The 19,478-nt window shown below is 33.0% G+C and overlaps 2 protein-coding genes across 2 annotated transcripts; both read left to right on the top strand.

Annotated features, from left to right (window-relative positions):
• LOC105165541 (subtilisin-like protease SBT5.3) lies at positions 9,460-14,104 on the top strand. Its single transcript, XM_011084594.2, has 11 exons — positions 9,460-9,686; positions 9,804-9,913; positions 10,010-10,107; positions 10,214-10,378; positions 11,318-11,426; positions 11,726-12,260; positions 12,342-12,439; positions 12,548-12,793; positions 12,951-13,065; positions 13,143-13,356; positions 13,449-14,104. The coding sequence occupies exons 1-11, from the start codon at positions 9,606-9,608 to the stop codon at positions 13,985-13,987; spliced, it is 2,310 nt and encodes a 769-aa protein (XP_011082896.1). The 5' UTR covers positions 9,460-9,605; the 3' UTR covers positions 13,988-14,104.
• LOC105165540 (ras-related protein RABB1c) lies at positions 15,445-19,110 on the top strand. The gene is made up of 6 exons (XM_011084593.2): positions 15,445-15,772; positions 16,675-16,814; positions 17,046-17,128; positions 17,891-18,095; positions 18,223-18,291; positions 18,766-19,110. Exons 1-6 carry the CDS (start codon positions 15,727-15,729, stop codon positions 18,856-18,858), a joined length of 636 nt encoding a protein of 211 aa, XP_011082895.1. The 5' UTR covers positions 15,445-15,726; the 3' UTR covers positions 18,859-19,110.

Here is a 19,478-nt window from a genome sequence, read left to right as displayed (position 1 = left end):
GTGGACCTACGCGCCGCCGTATGACGGATTCCCGCAGTACCCGGTTTATGAAGTGAGAGGCCCCAGCTCCGACCCCGTCTGCACCATCATGTGATTGGCGATGAATGTGAAATTCTTCCCAAATTTTGAAGATTTTAATTTCGGGAATAGGAATGTTTAGTTCCCTTTTCATGTATTGGGAAAAAAATAAAAAAAGAAGAAGCAGATTATGTAGTAATTAGTGAAAATTTGTGTTTTTTTTCTTTTTAAATTTTCATATGTAAATTGTGCATATAAGTTATAAATGATGTAATTTTGATCTTTTCAACTAATTTCAAAATTGAATTCTCACTGTAGCTATCTTTAAAAAAAATAAATTAAAATTATTAATTTTTAAAATAAGTTCATCCGTGCAGTTTCAAACGATTTGAAATACTTCAACAATTTATAATCAGTTAATTTGTTATAGAATCTAAATAAAAAAAATAAAATTACTAAATTATATTAGATTGTTATGAATTTAAGTGATTAAACAAGTGAGGTGTGCTTCTGTAAATTTATAAAGAGTATAAAACAATTTGTAGAATTAAAACAAGCGTTGAGAAAGTCTAATTTCAATTTTCACTGTAGTCTTTGGTTGCAGGACATGTAAGTGTGCGGCAGCATAACCAGAATCTTTGTATATTCAAAAACAAATCATAATACCATTAGCGTTAAAAGAAGGGCGATATCATCTTAAAAGTAAAATATTCGATTCTTACATCGACTTGCATAATTCATAATTTTGATCTCATTTAATTCGTATGATTAAACATTATAAAATTATTTATCATGCATAATCACACGTTTGGTTCATAATATAGAATAGTGTATTCCATCTAAGATGTGGGCTATATATCCCATCTATTATCTAAGGCAGGGTTAAAAGTTTTCTTCTTTATATGCTCTTCCATTTTTTTCACTTTGGCTCTTTTATTGTGAAATATATACATGCTTAACGAATATACTTTAAATTATAATTATTAGATGATAAAAAAAATATTACTTTATTTTTTTGAGACTAATAAAAAATATTTGAATTTGAATTAGTTATTAAGTTTTTAAAAGTAAAATATTCACCATACTTGTATAACTTCTTTAAAAAAAATTAGAATAAAACTATTTTTTCATTTTATTTATTTTTTATTGAATATTTATTTTAAAATTTTGCTTTATATGAATTGATGGTATGATCCAAAAGAAATTGACCCAAGAAGAAATGCTAGGTCTAAATATAGGTCCATCAGCCTAAGGGAAAGACAGCCCACCCAAATCACCCTGCTTGGCCCAAGAAGAGGACCTTCTACAATCTAATTCGGCCCAAAGGGGAGGCCCATTAGACTCAACCCAAAAAGGCGCCCCCCACCTACAGTCCAGTCAAGTAAGGGGGCCTACTTTGTTAAAAATGGCCCAAGGAGAAAATCTAGCCCTCTGAGGCTTTCAAAGCCAGTTGGTGAGAAGAAAAGTGTCTGCAAGAGGTTGGACTCTTCAGTTTGGAAGAACTCATCACCAGGTAGGAGTTTGCATGCAGAAAATGCCCCCCTTCATCCGGGGACTTGTTGCTAAAGAAATGGATAAGAAGGAGCCTTATCCCCAAATCCCACCTTTTCCGCCGGATGCTTGGATCCTCCTCACTAGATACGCCTCCTCGGATTCTTGCATAAAAGACTCTTCTTCTATAAATACAGGGAGTATTCCCAATGGAATTCTCTCCTTGGATACTCTAGAACTCTTTTTGCTGCTCCTCTATTACTCTAATTTCGTGCTCTTGCATACGGAACTTCACTTTTATCATAATTTCTCATCATAATGTATCTTTTTACTTTTATCTATTCTTAAATTCGGGACTAACTTAAGTATCAGAGTGCCAATACTTTGTTTTACAGGTCCTCTTTTTCAAGAGCTTTCACTCAATTACCCCAAATCCAACATTAAGATCCAAGAGCTCTAGACCCGTACTAAAATCGCACGCATCATGAATACAGAAAAAAAAAAAATTCACAAAAATTATTATTTTAAAAATTATATTTCAATAAATATTTGAAGGCATTTTAATTTTTGTAATTATTCACAAGCTACAATGTAAAAATAAAAATAACTTAAAAAGTGATACCTAGACGTTTAGTCATATTTTATAATCCTTTCGGCCAAATATCATATTATTTTATCATATGAGATGTCACAATTATGATACATCAAACCAATGTATAACAAATGATGATGTTAATTTTTATTTTATTTTATTTTCCATCCTACCCAATCTCATCATGCTTGATAATATCACATGAATTAAACAAACCATTACCATATTATTCTCGGATAGGATTCACATTTTTTGTAACGAAGAGGCCCACCCGTGTAGCCCAATTGTCCTTGCGGGCTGACTGGTATGGGCCAATCCACCTGTCACTGTTCCCCCATCACTGTTTTCCTCACTTTAAACCCATAATTGTTGAATGAAATCACACACTCAACTCATCCAAAACCAAAACATTAATATATTTTAATTCTAATACAGAAAAAATTAAGAGCAATCAATCCAAGCTAGGGATAGCAATGGGTCTGGATTGCATTCGAATTCGGGACCTGAACCCGACCCGTTCTGAATGGATCGGGTTTGAAGCTTTAAATGGGTTTCGAGACAAGTCTAAGTCTATTTGTAACTCTACAACGGATAAAAAATATTTGTGTATTAAACTTAATCTTAAGGGATGTCCATGTAATTTACCCAATATTTTATTATATTTTATTTAATTTTTTTGGATTCATTTAATTATTAGTTATTTTTTTTTGGAATTCGTTAAATAAGTAAACAACTGATTAGATCGGATATCAATCTAACTAAATAAATCGGTAGAGTAATGTATATGATTGTATATAAAACCTCAAATAATCACCAAATCCACAACATTGAATAATAAAAAACTAAATTATATAAAAAATGCTTTATTTACAAAAAAATAATAAAAATATTATAAATATAAGAGTCCTAACAAAAATATTATAAATCGTGGACCTTAATTTTTTTTTAATTTTCCGATCGAGTCATGCTTAGCATTCACAACTTGAAGTTAATTGTATTTTTTAATTAATAAAATTATAACATTACTATTTGTTATAATTAAAAAAGTATTAAATTTATAATTATTTTATTAATTATTATTAAAAAGCATCCACGACTTGCAGTCATGGATGCTACCTGCGACTCCAGCTTGAAATTATTTTTTGTTTTTTTTTCTGAAACTCTGCGACTTACAATATTTTTGTTAGAATTCTTATATTTTTGTTATTTTTCTTATATAAAAATAAATAAACCTCACCAAATTATGCTGATATTTTTGTTATTTTTCTTATATAATTTAAATTATTTAATATTTTTATGCTCAATGCATATTAAAAAAAAATAAAAAAGACCAAAAAAATTACGTGGATGGGATTGCAGTTGCTATCAGGTTTGACCTTCACTATTCTCATCTTGTATTTATTTGTAAAGCAGCGCAGAGTGTTCTTTTCACATACATATAATATGAGAATCCTCAAATTATATTTTCGGATATGTAACTTTAGATTATAGCGATTTTTATCCCGTAACTTATTTTATTTATATATTTCGTTCTTATTTGAACAATTTACGCTTGGTCTTTTTTTTTATAAATTTAATCATGGGTTGATAATTTTGATCTCATTCACACTGTAATAGATATTATTTTGGTCCTGTAACTATTAGTCGTTAGGACCAAAATTATCAATGTAACACCGGTTCATACTGTTCAAAACCTACAGAAATGAGTCTAAACTTTTTCAATCCTCGTTCATGCTTATAAAAAGCGGTCCACAACAAAAATTACACATAACAAAGCAAATTTTTACGTCATGACAGAACTCCGCAACCACAAAATCCATATTTTTTTTATCTCGTACTATAATTTGATAACCACATCATAATTCATAATAGTGATCGAAATTGAAATCACATAAATCTCCTGTAAAAGAAAATGGGCATTACTCAAAGCCAGCCCATCAAACCTAATAATTTGGATGAGAGAGAGACCACAACAGAAAGAGTGATGTCATGCTGATTTAAAAGGGATGATATTTCATATATTTCTTTTTTTTTTTTATAAGGAAATGAAAAGTAATCAAGAAAAAAAAAAAGGGAAAGGAAGAGAGAGAAAAAGGGATCTGTTCTTTTTACTTTTTGTTGGTATTGTAGATTCCTTGAGATAAAATGACACGGTGTTGAATAAATTATACGAATAATTATATTTATTTTCTTGATCTATGATCTATTTATAAAAATTATATATTTTTGGTTTTACAGTAAAAAGATAAAAATAATTTGTAAAAAGTTGTTGATGTTTTCTGAGAATATATATGTAATTTTGAAAAAGTACGAGTAATTTGTATAAATAATTTTAATATTTTTAGTAGCTGTATGTGTAATTTATCAACAAAAATAAATGATTAAATAAATTATAAATCAGGGAGTATAGATATAACTATCTTTAAATTATATTTGCGTTGTTACAGAATTGTTATTAATTCTATAAATATTAGTAATAAGTAATAGCGAGAACTTAAAATAAGTATTTTGATTATTACATTTATAAACATTATTAGTATTTTAAAATAAAAAATATCGTCGCTTATTATACATTATTAGTGATAATTTTTGTGAAATTTTATGATGAAAGAAATTTGAGTTCCCATTAAAATCTTTGTATGTCTCTTCTGATATATTCTTTTTTAATTTTTCCTTTGATTCTGCCAGTGAGGTTAACGTTTTACGATTAAAGAACTATGAGTTTGAGCCCCACAAATATAAATTTATATTATTTTACTCTCACTATAATTTATTTTATTTTCCGCATCTTTCATTTGGGTTTTTGCTCCCGGATTCAAAAAATTTATCGAGTTCTTAATTTATCTGTAAGTATTATAAAACTCTTATAAGTAATATTATAAGTTTTACAATTTTATTTTATATAAAGTATAGTGACATTCCATAAGATCATGTACAAATATTTTATATTTTTTATAAATTATAAGTCCGTTCAATATAATTTAATTATGAGGTGTATTTATAAAATTTTGCCTCCAAATAGAGGTTGTACTAAAATTATAATTACAATCTGAAGGGTGGGATGCTCCCTCAAATATTTTTTCTCGAGCCCAAAGTTAAGGAGGCGGATCCCTTCCAATCAGCCCGACAGACCTGACTCTATTGGTTCATAGTTCATCTATTTATACTAACACGCCATTATGGTGTTGTTGGACCCCATTACACCTCAAAGTGTACTTTTATATAATTAAAACTAATCTCAGAAGTGTGGATGAGATTTGACATTTATTTCATCCAAACACCAATAATTTATTTTTGGAGCAAAATTTAATTTGTCATACATTTTAAAACATCCTATAAATTTAATTTTTTTTAATACATAAATATAACCAAACACCCTCAAAAAACCGAAAATTGCAAAAAAAAACCACAAAAACGGACAGCTTGAGATGTAAGAAAGAAAATGTTGGCGTTGCGTGTCTTCCGCCATTAATGTCCCGCGCGATCTCAGCCGTCTATACGCCCCCGCGTATTTGTGCGCCCATGTGCCCTTTCCTATTTCCAACTTCTCTTACCTCAATTAGAATTACGCCATTTCATTTTATTTTCTTTTCTTGCTTATATTTAAATTATTTCATTTCATTTAATAATGTCTATTATTATCCCAATAAACAGTACACAAAAATATTAAAAACTAAGGTCTACGGGTCACTACCCCTCCACGACTATCAATAATGTCATGTCCAATTTTAGATTCTACGTCAAGAAATAATAAATATGCGCAATTAAAATAAATGTTCGCATGTCCACTGGAATTAAAATTACTTATAGTTTAATTGTTTTATAGTGATAATATTTTAATTCGGATCGTAGGGTCGGAATTTTGTTACGAACAATGTAAATGAATAAAATTTGGATCGAATCCAAATTATCTCGATCGATTTTTGTATTGCAAGAAATTAGACGTTTAATCAAAATTCAATTTCGAGAAATGAACGACGAACTTATATGAAAAAAGTATTTTTGTTATTTGAAAAATGGTTGTTGATATAAATTTTGGATATTTATCAAAATAATATAATTACAAATACTTTTTGTTATTTAGAAAGTTACCTCATTGTTTGGAAAGTTACGGTACCCGATCCCCTATAATTATATAGTCCATAGATGGTGATATATAACTTACTATTTTACCCTTTTTGCTTTTTTTTTTAAAAAAAGAATTTGAAAAAAATGTAAATAATTTTGAGAGTGGGTAAAGTAAATAATCCATAGGGCATATTAGTCCATAATTTTTTTTATAAATTTTAAAAATACATAAAATTATAATTCATAATCCAAAATAATATTTTGGTCAGTTCACCATAACAATTAAATAAAAAACTAACGGAGATTATAAAACGTATTTGTTGTTAGATAGACGTTAAAATCAGAAAGTACTTATAATTTTTGAAATAATAAAAATATATTTAAAATTATATCAAATATAAGAAAAAATAGCTGTAATTTATCCAATATATATTAAAAAAGAATGAGTTGTCAATTTTCACAAACTTTAATTTGGGTGTATTTTGGGGTGTAGAGTCAGGTAGTGGGAACCGAATCCCAAGTATTTGACCTTAAGCTTATAATGCGGCCTTTTGTTGGAATTTTCCAAAGGCTGTTTCATACCCCTACCCCCCCAAATCCCAATTTTAGGAAAACCTCTATAAGAGTTTTATCTCATTTTCAAATAATTAACTATAGTATAATTATTTTTATTTAAATAATTTTTCACAATATAATTGGTTAAGAATTTTAAATTTTAACTTAAATTAAAAATTAGGATTAATTACAATTAGACCTCCGCTGAAAATGAAAAATTACACTTTTTCTCCAAAAAAAATTATTATTGCACTTACTCCTCAAATTCAATATTTACACCTGACCCACTTTCGTTCATATTTCGACGAACAATGCAGATGTTAGTAAAAAAATTATATAATAAAATTCTAATTTTATTCCCCATTTAACATTCCTATATAATAATTTTGTACTCATAATAAAAAAAATAAAATAGTGTTAACCTTACTCCATATATATACTAAGATACACATAGGATAGTGAAATGAAGGGCAAAATTGAAAATTTATGTAATTATTTTTTATTGACGTCAATATTTTTTGTTCAAACAATAATAGAAGAAGGTTAGGTGTAAACGGAGAATTTTCGAAGGGGGTGCAAGTGTAATTTCATTTTTTTTTATTTGAAAAAAAGTGTAATTTTGCATTTTTAAAAAGGATCTACGTGTAATTAATCCCAAAAGTTATCAAACACCCTTTATCACTGTAATCGAAAATTAATTTTATGATACATTACAACGGACTCTTCTAAAGTTTGCCATAATTACAGATACTTCTCATTATTTGAAAAATTACAAATACCTTTATTAAATTAACGATTGTCTAAAGACAACTCATTATAAAAAAATATTTATTAGACGATAATTAGTCCACAAAAGTATTTATAATTTTTGAAATGCAAAAAGCTATTTATAATTATAACTAATCTTAAACAAGTGGATTGTAATTTATGGTTGATGGTGAGAGTTCCAATTAGGGAGCGAGCCTAAGACTTGTTGAGAATCGGTGACAAAAGGATGGGTCCCTCTACTTTGTGAACAACCGTCCATAATTTTAAAGATGGACCCTCTAAGGAATGCCCACATGCTCTTTGTCAACACCACCCTTATCATCATTTTTCTTTTCTAAATCTTCCATTTTCCTACTAATTTCCTTTTTTTTTTTAAAAAAAAAGAATCGGATTCTTATCAGATACTCGAATATATATATATATATATATATATTTTAACGGATCAAACACATGTAGAAAAAATTCACTTTAAGACAAATATATTCGATGCGTTTAAAATTAGTAAAATACAGATTATTTGGAGCAAGAGTAAGAGTACTTGATTATGTTTCACTCTTCTTAACATCGATCGGCTTGCCAATGAAGCATACCTCAGTTGGTTAAGTTGAAGCTCCATGACCTTAAATATATATGTTGTCTATTATAATAGTAGGTGTTGTTTAGATTTTATTTATTTGACAAGAATGATTGTAATTGAGTTATTTCAATTAATAATAGTTTATTTCTTCGAATAATATATACATATATATATATATACCAGTTGATCTTGTAGATGCTGCATTAGGTAGTTGGATGATCAACGCATAGTCTGCTTGGCGATCATCCATACACCTCATGTATAAAACATTAAGGTGTAGCATGAATTATGTATAAAACAACGTTTTTTGTTTTATCTTAATAATGTTTGAAAGATTACAGATATTATTTTATAATTTTAATTTCTATACTTAAAAAAGTGTAATTAGGCGTTTAGTGTATAATATTCATGTTGGTGCAACATAACTACTGGACAAATCATCCTCAAAGTAAATACAAGAACGAAATATAGGTAATGGCATTGTTTGGTTAAATGGGGTAGCTTAGGTGGTCCTCATGCCATGATGTTGAAGTGTCACTGAGCAAGACAGTGGCTCTTTCCTTGGTGCATTAGTACCCACTGGATCTGTGTGTTACTACCTTAACCTCTATGGGGTTTACAAGACATCATCTTAGTGTGTTGCACACGTTAATTTAGGTTAGATTTGGATAAAAGGTCGGGACCAGTTCATATTTGAATCACGTTGGATTGTATCATATCAATCATATAACAAATATAACTGTACTTGTTATGTGATTGATTCTACACGGTGAATGATTTGTTCTTATTATGTGAATAATTCAAATCTGACAACAGATCTCGTATGGGTGTGAGTTATTTTCTTCTTTGTTAGGTTTTGGTCTATGGAGGTTAGATTTCACTATCTTGGTACTCTCTTTGGTGTATCATGATTGAACTGTTTGTTTTGGCAAAGATGCCTAATTACATCATATCATATTACCTCACCGGGCCATGTGAACTTCATGGAGGTATGGCCTTTTTTATCCCACTCAAGATTGTTGGCAGCTTTTGCTTCTATTCTACAGGCACTAAAACAACAAATGTTGTATATTTACACTAAATTACCACAATATAAATTTCATGTGTGTGTACAAAAATTCTTGTCAAAAAATCTGATGGGCGTTCAAAGTTAATGATTATCTCTAGAACATTCAAAACTTTTGTGCTGATACAGTTTTACCCGATGATATAAAAAAAACCATGCAAATTCACTATTGTGTAAATTTATAATTATATAATTTCGTTGAGACTTGGGGACCTCCTAAGAATTACATCCACCAGCAGCTATCCTTAAAAATCAAGTCAAACAATGATGAGATTCTCATCTTTTTACCCATTGTAAGGTCAACACCACAGCACCAACAACTTTTAAATAGCAACCCTGCAGCCCCAAGAGGGAGTGCCCATTATATTATCTTTGGTGGGCAAGAGGGGGAGGGAAGGGGTGGAAGATTTTTGGAGTTCATCATCATAGAGAAAAAAAAAAGAAAAAAAGCGTCAAGAAAAGGAGAAGCAATGAGAACAAACACTCATGCTTACCTCCTTTCACTACTTGTTCTAACACTATTGCTTAGACCCACTTTTGCCACCAAAAAGGTAAGCATTTTATAGCCCTGGCTGCCTGTTTCCAGTACTTATTTTTGTAGTGGATAATGATAATAGGGTGTGAATTTTGGTTTTTTGCTTTCTTGATTTCCGCTCTTTTTGCGCCAGTCATATGTGGTGTACTTGGGAGCTCATTCGCATGGAACTCAAGTCACATCCTCTGATTATGATAGAGTAACAGAGTCCCACTATGAGTTTCTTGGATCATTCTTGGGAAGGTATTGCTGAGTTTGTAAAAATATTCAAGATTGAGTTTTTGGTTCATTTCTTACTCATTTGAACTTTCTTGATCATCCCATCTTCATCTTTTACAGTTCTGGTAAGGCCAGAGATGCCATTTTCTACTCATACACTAGACACATCAATGGATTTGCTGCATCCCTTGAAGATGAAGAAGCAGTTCAAATTTCCAGTAAGTTATTTTGGAGAAATCAATGTTTTTACCTATGATTTCTGAAAAGTTTCACATTGATTCTTATGCGATCACTGTGGTTTTTGTGTATAACCTGATATGACAGAGCATCCCAAGGTTGTCTCAGTATTCTTGAATCAAGGAAGAAAATTACACACAACGAGGTCATGGGATTTTCTTGGGCTGGAGAACAATGGAGAAATCAGTGCCAGCTCTCTGTGGAAGAAGGCTAGATTCGGCGAAGATACGATTATTGGCAATCTTGATACCGGTCAGTTTTATCTTGCCAAGACAGTGTTATTCTTCTGAAAATCTTATCTGAAGTATGAATACCAGTTAAATTTAGTCCAAGGCTATCGGCTTCTTTTCTTCGGTTTATTGTTTAGATAGTATCCAACATGAATCTGTTTGGTTCTATAATAATTTTATTGTTTGCTCCCATCAGTGTTTGGCACTTTGTGGGCAAGAAATGTGGCTATTATTAACTTGCATCTGCATCATTGACTTGTTTGATGTAAGACAACTTGTCGTTTACGTTCCGCAAATTAGAGTAATGGAAGTGTGGGGTTATGGAGCCAAAGTTGTATAGTTTTATATGAGATTTATGCTTCCCCATATCTCATTGGGTGCTGTACATGGCCAACCACTAGCACGTTCGACAAAATGTTCTGGTAACTGTAGCCTTCTTGATAAAAAATTATCTCAGGGTTGACCCCATGAGCTGATAAAAATAGTTGTTTTATTAGCAAAGGTTGATTCGTTTCTCGGATGGTTTGAATCCGTTTTTCTCATACGCTTGGTGGCTATGCATGCCGTATGAAGACCCTTTAGCTATGCAGTTCTGAGAACACCTAAAACGTTGGAATATATGATAAATTTGTAGCAACACAGAGGCACTACAGAGTATTCTATGTACAAGTATCAACGGAACACTGCTGGAATTGGAGGGTCATAATGTGTCGATGTTGTATTGCCATGAAGCAAGTTGCTGTGGGAATTACATGGTTTTGCTAAAACTGAGACAGTTAATAGCAATGTAAGTAACTGGACCGAGAAAACAGTTAAATGTTCAAGATCTCACCATTAAGCAAATTGTAAGGTTGTGTATATCATTTTATGTCCCTTCTTTCTCTCGCTTTGTTAAAAATCCGCTGCAAAGAGCCTCTTTCTGGGTGTATTCTCACTTTCATAGGCTGTGCAATTGAAATAGGTGTATGGCCGGAGTCGAAAAGCTTTAGCGATGAACAAATGGGACCGGTTCCATTGAAGTGGAGGGGAATTTGCCAAAATGATGTGGATCCCAGCTTTCATTGCAACAGGTTATATTCATCCATACAATTTTTTTTCACTTCATTCATACAGCTCCTCTTGAAATTCATGTTTGTTTCCTGAGTACATTGCAATTTTGAGATCCCATTCACTATAGGAGTGACTTGTCCTAAAATTGACAGCTTTATGGGACATATGAATTGCCTGAATAAATTGCCAGTTCAAACTTGGTTATTACTTTCTGAAAATGAAATGAAAACTGAAATGTCTTGATAAATATGTGCTATGTAACATTTAACACCTAATATACGTGTTATCATCCTGACATTGTGTTAGTTGCCGTCTGCAGGAAGCTCATTGGAGCCCGGTACTTCAACAAAGGATATAGTGCTGTTGTGGGACCGCTCAATTCCACCTTTGACTCGCCACGCGATACTGAAGGCCATGGATCGCACACCTTATCGACAGCTGGTGGCAATTTTGTGTCTCGAGCGAGTGTTTTTGGGTTTGGCAATGGAACGGCGAAAGGAGGATCACCAAGAGCAAGAGTTGCTGCTTACAAGGTGTGCTGGCCTCCTGTGGCGGGCAACGAATGCTTTGATGCAGATATCTTGGCTGCATTTGATATAGCCATTCACGATGGAGTTGATGTGCTATCGGTTTCTCTTGGAGGAGATCCTGTTCCGTTTTACAATGACAGCGTTGCCATTGGGTCGTTTCACGCAGTGAAACATGGCATTGTCGTCGTTTGCTCGGCTGGTAATTCGGGACCTGATGCTGGTACTGTTTCGAATGTCGCACCCTGGCAGATTACGGTTGGGGCAAGCACCATGGACCGCCAGTTTCCTAGTTACGTTGTACTGGGAAACAAAATGCGCTTCAGAGTCAGTCTATTGTTCTGTTCTACTTTCTCAACTCCTTTAATGTGAGGTTCACTTGAAGAAAACTGTTTTGTTGCTTCACAGGGAGAAAGCCTTTCAGCTAAATCATTGCTGAAAAAGAAGTCATTCCCAATTATCTCTGCCAGATATGCCAAAGCTGCAAATGCATCAGCAGATGAAGCGTAAGGACACGATCAACCTCATTCTTGCAGATTTCTCCTGAAACTATGCTTGTTAACTTCATTACAAAGTTAAGACTGACAACAGTAAACCGTTTTGTACTAATGCAGCGCTCTGTGTAAAGCTGGAACTCTGGACCCTACAAAGGTGAAGGGCAAAATCTTGGTCTGTCTACGGGGAGACAATGCAAGGGTCGATAAAGGCGAGCAAGCTGCCTTGGCTGGAGCAGTAGGAATGGTTTTAGCCAACAATCAGATCTCAGGCAATGAAATTCTTGCTGATCCTCACGTCCTTCCTGCTTCACAGATCAATTACACTGATGGCCTTGCTCTTTTCTCTTATATCAAATCGACACGGTTAGAACACCTCCCATTTTTATACCTGCATTCTTCAAGAATTCTATAATTAAAATGTTGATGGGCAATAGTACATAGATCTTGTATATGATCCTCATTTTTCTCATGATATTTTGTCTCGCTTCCTTCAAATGAAACGTAGTGAATATGTTGGCAGGTCTCCCGTGGCTTACATTACAAAAGCAACAACTCAGTTGCACACAAAACCAGCTCCGTTCATGGCAGCGTTTTCGTCCAAAGGACCAAATACCATCACACCAGAAATCCTAAAGGTCTCTTTTCAATTTCCACAAGACAGAGGTTGTTACAATTTCGTCTATAGTACTGATCAGTAGAATTTTGTTTCCAGCCGGATATCACTGCTCCAGGAGTGAGCATTATAGCTGCCTATACGAAAGCACAAGCACCAACGAATCAAGACTTTGACAAACGACGTGTTCTGTTCAACTCAGTGTCAGGCACATCAATGTCATGCCCTCATGTTTCTGGAGTCGTCGGCCTCTTGAAGACCCTCCATCCAAATTGGAGCCCTGCAGCTATTAAATCTGCCATCATGACCACTGGTAATGCTCAAGATCTCCTCAAAACTTACAAAGTTTCACGTCGTTGAATCCTCGATCCAATAATCACAAATTCTCTTACCGGTTTCTTGCAGCACGAACACGTGACAACACATTGAAGCCCTTGACAGATGCATCCTACTTGAAAGCCACACCGTTGAACTACGGAGGAGGGCATGTGCAGCCTAACCGTGCAATGGACCCTGGACTGGTTTACGACTTAGGAGCAAACGATTACTTGAACTTCCTATGCGCCCTCGGCTACAACCAAACTCAAATCCAGTTGTTCTCAGAAGAACCATATGCATGCCCTCAGCCCATTAGGCTCATCGACTTGAACTATCCATCCATCACTGTTCCCGGCCTCACCGGCTCGGTCACCGTGACTAGAAAAGTAAAGAATGTCGGTTCGCCAGGTACCTATAGAGCTCGTGTGCGCAGCCCACATGGGATATCGGTTCACGTAGAGCCGGATAGCCTGAAATTTGAAAGAGCTGGAGAGGAGAAACGCTTCAGGGTCACTCTACAGGTAAAGAAACCTGGTGGTGCAGTGAAGGACTATGTGTTTGGGCAGTTGATATGGTCTGATGGTAGGCACTATGTAAGAAGTCCAATTGTGGTGAAACAACTATAGGAGCTTACTGCTGTGACATTTGTGGGATTGAAATTCTTACAAATAGAAGTTAAGCCAATTGGCTATTCATGCTCCGCTGAATTTTGTTCTTGAATCTCTTATTACATGTGTGTGGCATCATGCTGTCTGATCACAAAGAAGCAATGGTTTACATATACTAGCATCCCTTTTTTTTTAATACTAATCACCGTAAATAAATTATAATAACTTATCTCGATATACGGAATAATATTTCAACTCTATCTATATGACTATTAATAATAAATAAATTATAATAATTCAAATAAAAAACAAGATAAATATTTACATAAAATGAGATAAATATCCACACATTTCATATGACTAAAACAAATGATGTCGAACTTGTTCTTAAAACCTTACACTCAATAATAACTTTAACCACCATGCCACTCAAACATTTGGTAAGACATCATTGATATATACTCTAGCATCCTCTTGCACACAGAACTAGAGTGATTAAAAATTTAAATTATAATATCAAAATCCTTTTAATATTTCGTAAAAAGTTAAGTACTTTTTTAAAAAAAAACATCTACTTTAACGTATCTATTGAACTTACAGTGAACAATGGATAAATTTTAGAAATACAAAATAATTATAATATAATTTAAAAAAAAACTAAAATAAGAGAGAAAGAAAAAACACAATAAAGAAATCAAATAAATCCGCGAAAGATAAGGCCCCACGACCAAAAGTCATAAATTCAAGTCCTATTAATATATAGATATTAGTCCAGTTTAATAGTACTTTATAGTTATATGATAATAATAGTTATTGATTAATTATTTAAATTTGATACTAAATAAGATTGAAATTGTGATACGAGAAAGAGGGAGAGAGAGAGAGATGCAGCTTCAAAGAAGTCCAAGGTGGTGGTTCTGTCCTCAACTTGTCGACTCCCACGTTTCTTGGTCTCGAAGACAAGAATAAGAGGATAGTACCTAGAAATTGTACTGCAAATTCTTAATTTATCAATATACTTTTAATTTATTATATTTTCTTTTATTTTGATTTGATTTTTTGCAAATTCTTAATTTATCAATATACTTTTAATTTATTATATTTTCTTTTATTTTGATTTTCAAATACAAATTTTTATTCATTCACATGGGTCGAAAATCCCACTTATTTAAGTATTTTTATTCAATGGCTGGATCTAATACAACTCGTAATTCTTGATTACAAGTTCAATCCAAGGTGTGATATATTAGTTTTATATAGTACTTATTATTAATTCATTATCTGCTTCTACTTGAATTCTACTTTCATGTAATTATCTATTTGAAGCCTCTGGTCCGGATTAAATTTGTGTGATTGATGTATAATTTTTTAAAAAATAATAAATATAATAATATTTGCAGTATAATTAAGATATAATTGATATGAATATTAAATAGTTTAGGAGAATTAAAAGGAATAGCTTTATTGGAGAAGTAATTAGTTGTGTATTGATGCGAATTAAAAAGAGTTCCCTCCAACTAAGCAACATCGACAGCTCATAGCATTTGATCTATTCTGCGCTTCTTCCCCAATTCCCACAAACACCGAGAAGCGATAATACAACAACGAAAAAGAGATTAGCCCCTCCTCTATCCTTCTTCTTTCGTCTTCAATCCTTTGTTTCTTCCATATATATTCAGCGCAAACTTGTCTGTAATCCATCAGTCGTTTTTGTTTTAATTTTTTTTTTTGGTTTCGGAGTTTGATCCGGAAAAACCATGTCTTATGCTTACCTTTTCAAGTACATTATCATCGGGGATACCGGTAAGTATGTGTATTTTTTTAATTATTCGTTGTTTAATTATGTTAATTTAATTGCTTTTTGTTGGTATTATGTGATTTTTATTTTTTTAGGGTTTTGTTTGTTGTTTGCTTTTTTAATTTTTTGTGGTTTCCTTCCCCGTGCGCAAGTGATGGTGATTAATTGTTGTGGTTTTTATTTGGTTGTCTATTGATCTGGAAGTGATTATTGTTGTTGACTTTTATTTGGTTGTCCATTGATCTGGAAGGAAGGGGGGCTTTGTTTGAATTTCAGGATGCAGTAGCTATTTGATCTTTAATTATCTAAGCAATATTATTCTAGATACATTCATACTTGGTGACGATTTGAATCAAGAATTATAATAATGAATAAGACTTAACAGGACCAATTAAGTAGAGTATGCTTTGAATTATTTGAAAGTTGTCATTTTATTATGTTGGAGTGGATTAAGATGGAGATATTTTGGTTCTTAGAGAGGGTGTATATCAAGTTGAAAAAGATCTTCTGAAGAAGTGAGGAGTTTGCTTTATGATTGTTGGCGAAGGTGTCGATTTCCCCTCCTATGGGGGTTGGGCGGTTGAAAAAAATGAGTTGCGTAACTTGCGTTTTAGGACTTATTACATTCACTTGGCTGAACTCTAAAAAATTAGTAGAAGCTTTGAATACGATCTAACCAATATATAGCACAAAGGAAATGAAGCATATAGTACTGTTAGGTCATTTCTTGTTGAATTTTTCTCCTTACTGGACATTATGGGTTGCAATCACACTTGTATTAGTTTCTCTTGGTTTTAAAGTGATGTATATTCTTTGGCATTATTGGATATGCAAGAGATAGAAGTAAATGATCTTATTAAATGGCTGACAGAAGAGTAGAACTCATCAGTTAGAATATTTCTTGCAGGTGTTGGGAAATCCTGTTTGCTTCTTCAGTTTACAGACAAACGGTTTCAGCCAGTTCATGACTTGACCATCGGTGTCGAGTTTGGGGCTAGAATGGTCACAATTGACAACAAACCAATGAAGCTACAGATTTGGGACACAGTTTGTCTTACCTTCCTTATGCCTTAATTTGATATAACTTCGAGATTTTTTGATATGGAAATACCAATATTAACCTGCATATGCCAATAGCCAGTGTTATCAATACGCAGAATAAGTGAAATAATATAGCTCTGACAAGCAAAAACTTTTCATTGTCATATGTTACCATCTTTTGTAAATATACTTTCTTTAAATTTAATGACATCTTTAGTCATCCCTTTATGATGTCAGGCTGGTCAAGAATCATTCAGGTCTATTACGAGGTCTTACTACAGGGGTGCTGCTGGGGCACTTCTTGTTTATGACATTACAAGGTATTCTTTATGTTTAAATATTTAGAAACTACATAATAGGGGCGGAAAAGTATGCTCTTATTTTCATATATTCTAAGGATTGACTGAAATGTGTGTAGAAACAACTTACTTTCATGTGGACATGTGGTGGTTCAATTTTGTCCACCTTTTCACAACAAAATTATCTGAGTTCATGACTGCATTCTAAAACATTGGGAAGTTTTTCTATCAGGAACTTTTGGTAACTAACTATATTTCATAAAATAAGTTTAAACTACCCTTTGAATGCAGTTCTTTTGGATGAACTAATGAATCCATGTTGATGTGGCTTATTTGCTTCAGATCACTTGCATAACGATAGTGAGTGTAACATATTATGTTTGTCATAGTAATTACATGTCATTAAGTAGTCCAAAGTGGTTTTTGTGAGAAATAGATGCCAATTTATCTACATGGTTCCCGTAACATCTGCTTCCAGAATTTTTATAAGAATCCACCCAACATTGTATCCCATGAACTGCAGTGCTGCACTGAAATGATATGATATTTTCTCATTTTAATCTGTGGTGTTGTTTGCAGTTGGTTTTCTTAAACTAAAAGAGTAGAAGCACTGAATGACATAAAAGCTATCATAGTTGAGAATGCATTTGGAATGTATTGTAAATCTTGCTGTCTCTTTCGTGCATATTTGATTCTGTTATTGCAGGTGTCGCCAATCTCTCTATGTATAGTATTTTTCATGTATCACACTAAATTCAATGATCTGAATTTTCACTTCTTCAGGAGGGAAACTTTTAACCACCTTGCAAGCTGGTTGGAAGATGCAAGGCAGCATGCAAATGCGAACATGACCATAATGCTGATAGGAAACAAGTGTGATCTGGCTCACAGAAGAGCTGTAAGCATTGAGGAAGGAGAGCAGTTTGCTAAGGAGCATGGCTTGATATTCATGGAGGCTTCTGCCAAAACAGCTCAAAATGTTGAGGAGGTGATAAACCTTTACCTTTTCCATTAGTCAATCCCCAGTATAAAAATCTTTGCAGTAGTTGACCATGAAGTTTGATATCATCTTTTATGTTGTCCTGAGTTTATTGCGACCATGTTCTATTTTGCAGGCATTTATAAAGACTGCCTCAACAATCTATAAGAAAATTCAGGATGGAGTTTTTGATGTGTCTAATGAGGTGTGTTATCATTTGAGCTAATTGTGTGGATTTTTCTTCAGATCTCTTGCAATGTGACACGATTTGTGCTAGTTGCACTGAATTTTCTTGAAGATGTTCTGCTTTGTGGTTTGCCTATTTACTTATTTTTTAAGTTTGTGGAAAAGAGCATCTCTGTGTTTCCATGAAAATGATGGAAAATACTCTCCCAGGATGAACTATAGTAATGTAGATATTGTGCAATATGTAAAACTGTTACTTTCATTTATATGATTTGTTTGTTTAAATTATTATGACGGATCGTACCAAAATACTGTTCTTGAATTGCTGTTTTCCACTAAAAGGAAAATTTTGGCATATGTTTTACAACATAAACCAGTCACTTAATTTGATTGCTTTCTCAAGCAACCATAAACACTATTAGTTGTTTTACTGCATTTTTTGAATGATGAACTGTCTAGGATGACATTAATACGTCTTTCTTGCTATTTACAGTCATATGGAATCAAAGTTGGATATGGAGGAATCCCAGGACCATCATTGGGAAGAGATGGCGCTGCTTCTCAAGGAGGAGGTTGCTGTAGCTGAAAGTTGATATGGATGCTTTAAACAGATCTTGATATGGTTTATTACACCCACAGGAAAAAGGATCAGATCTTTCTATGATTGTTCATTCTTTTCTAAATAGTTCTTCCCCATGCCTTCTTGTTCGTCATTTTATTTCTTATTCTTGTTTGCAGGACAATGAAATTTGTCTTAATGTAACAGAAAGATTGTTAATGGGTAAGAATACGTGGATATTTTAACTTGCTATTGATTAGTCATGAATTTCATGTGTCCTTTATAGAGCTCCGAAATAAGATTTATCGATGTTGTAAGCTATGCCATTAGAACATTACCTTACTAGTTCACCATTTGTTACAAGTAATTCTTGAATCAAGAAAGGTGGGGAGTAGTGGTAAAGTTGGCAAAGATGGTGTTTTCATGAAGAAATTTGAGATGGTGCTAGCTTTGACGGTTGATGAGAGCCCATTCAAGCGGCACTCGGTTTGGTTGTGGTAGTAGCAAAAATGGTGACTGGTGAGTTGGTATGGTGGAGAAAGAAGGAACTTTAAGTGAAGAAAGATACAATTCTCGTTATTATTTTATTATTAAAGATGTATTTTCTCTCCATATAACAATCTTATGTTTAATTTTCTATGGAGCTG

Source organism: Sesamum indicum, linkage group LG6 (assembly GCF_000512975.1).
Source record: "Sesamum indicum cultivar Zhongzhi No. 13 linkage group LG6, S_indicum_v1.0, whole genome shotgun sequence".
In the NCBI taxonomy this organism is placed as follows: Eukaryota; Viridiplantae; Streptophyta; class Magnoliopsida; order Lamiales; family Pedaliaceae; genus Sesamum; species Sesamum indicum.
This window is presented reverse-complemented; position numbering and strand designations above follow the sequence as displayed.

What these genes read in the sequence shown, in the direction of transcription:
- LOC105165541 (XM_011084594.2), top strand. Translation starts at nt 9,606, where the DNA reads ATGAGAACAAACACTCATGCTTACCTCCTTTCACTACTTGTTCTAACA. An exon ending in CCACTTTTGCCACCAAAAAG is followed by an intron (nt 9,687 to 9,803) that starts GTAAGCATTTTA and finishes TTTTTGCGCCAG; the next exon opens with TCATATGTGGTGTACTTGGG. An exon ending in AGAAGCAGTTCAAATTTCCA is followed by an intron (nt 10,108 to 10,213) that starts GTAAGTTATTTT and finishes CTGATATGACAG; the next exon opens with AGCATCCCAAGGTTGTCTCA.
- LOC105165540 (XM_011084593.2), top strand. Translation starts at nt 15,727, where the DNA reads ATGTCTTATGCTTACCTTTTCAAGTACATTATCATCGGGGATACCG. An exon ending in CTTGTTTATGACATTACAAG is followed by an intron (nt 17,129 to 17,890) that starts GTATTCTTTATG and finishes TCACTTCTTCAG; the next exon opens with GAGGGAAACTTTTAACCACC. An exon ending in CAGCTCAAAATGTTGAGGAG is followed by an intron (nt 18,096 to 18,222) that starts GTGATAAACCTT and finishes TCTATTTTGCAG; the next exon opens with GCATTTATAAAGACTGCCTC.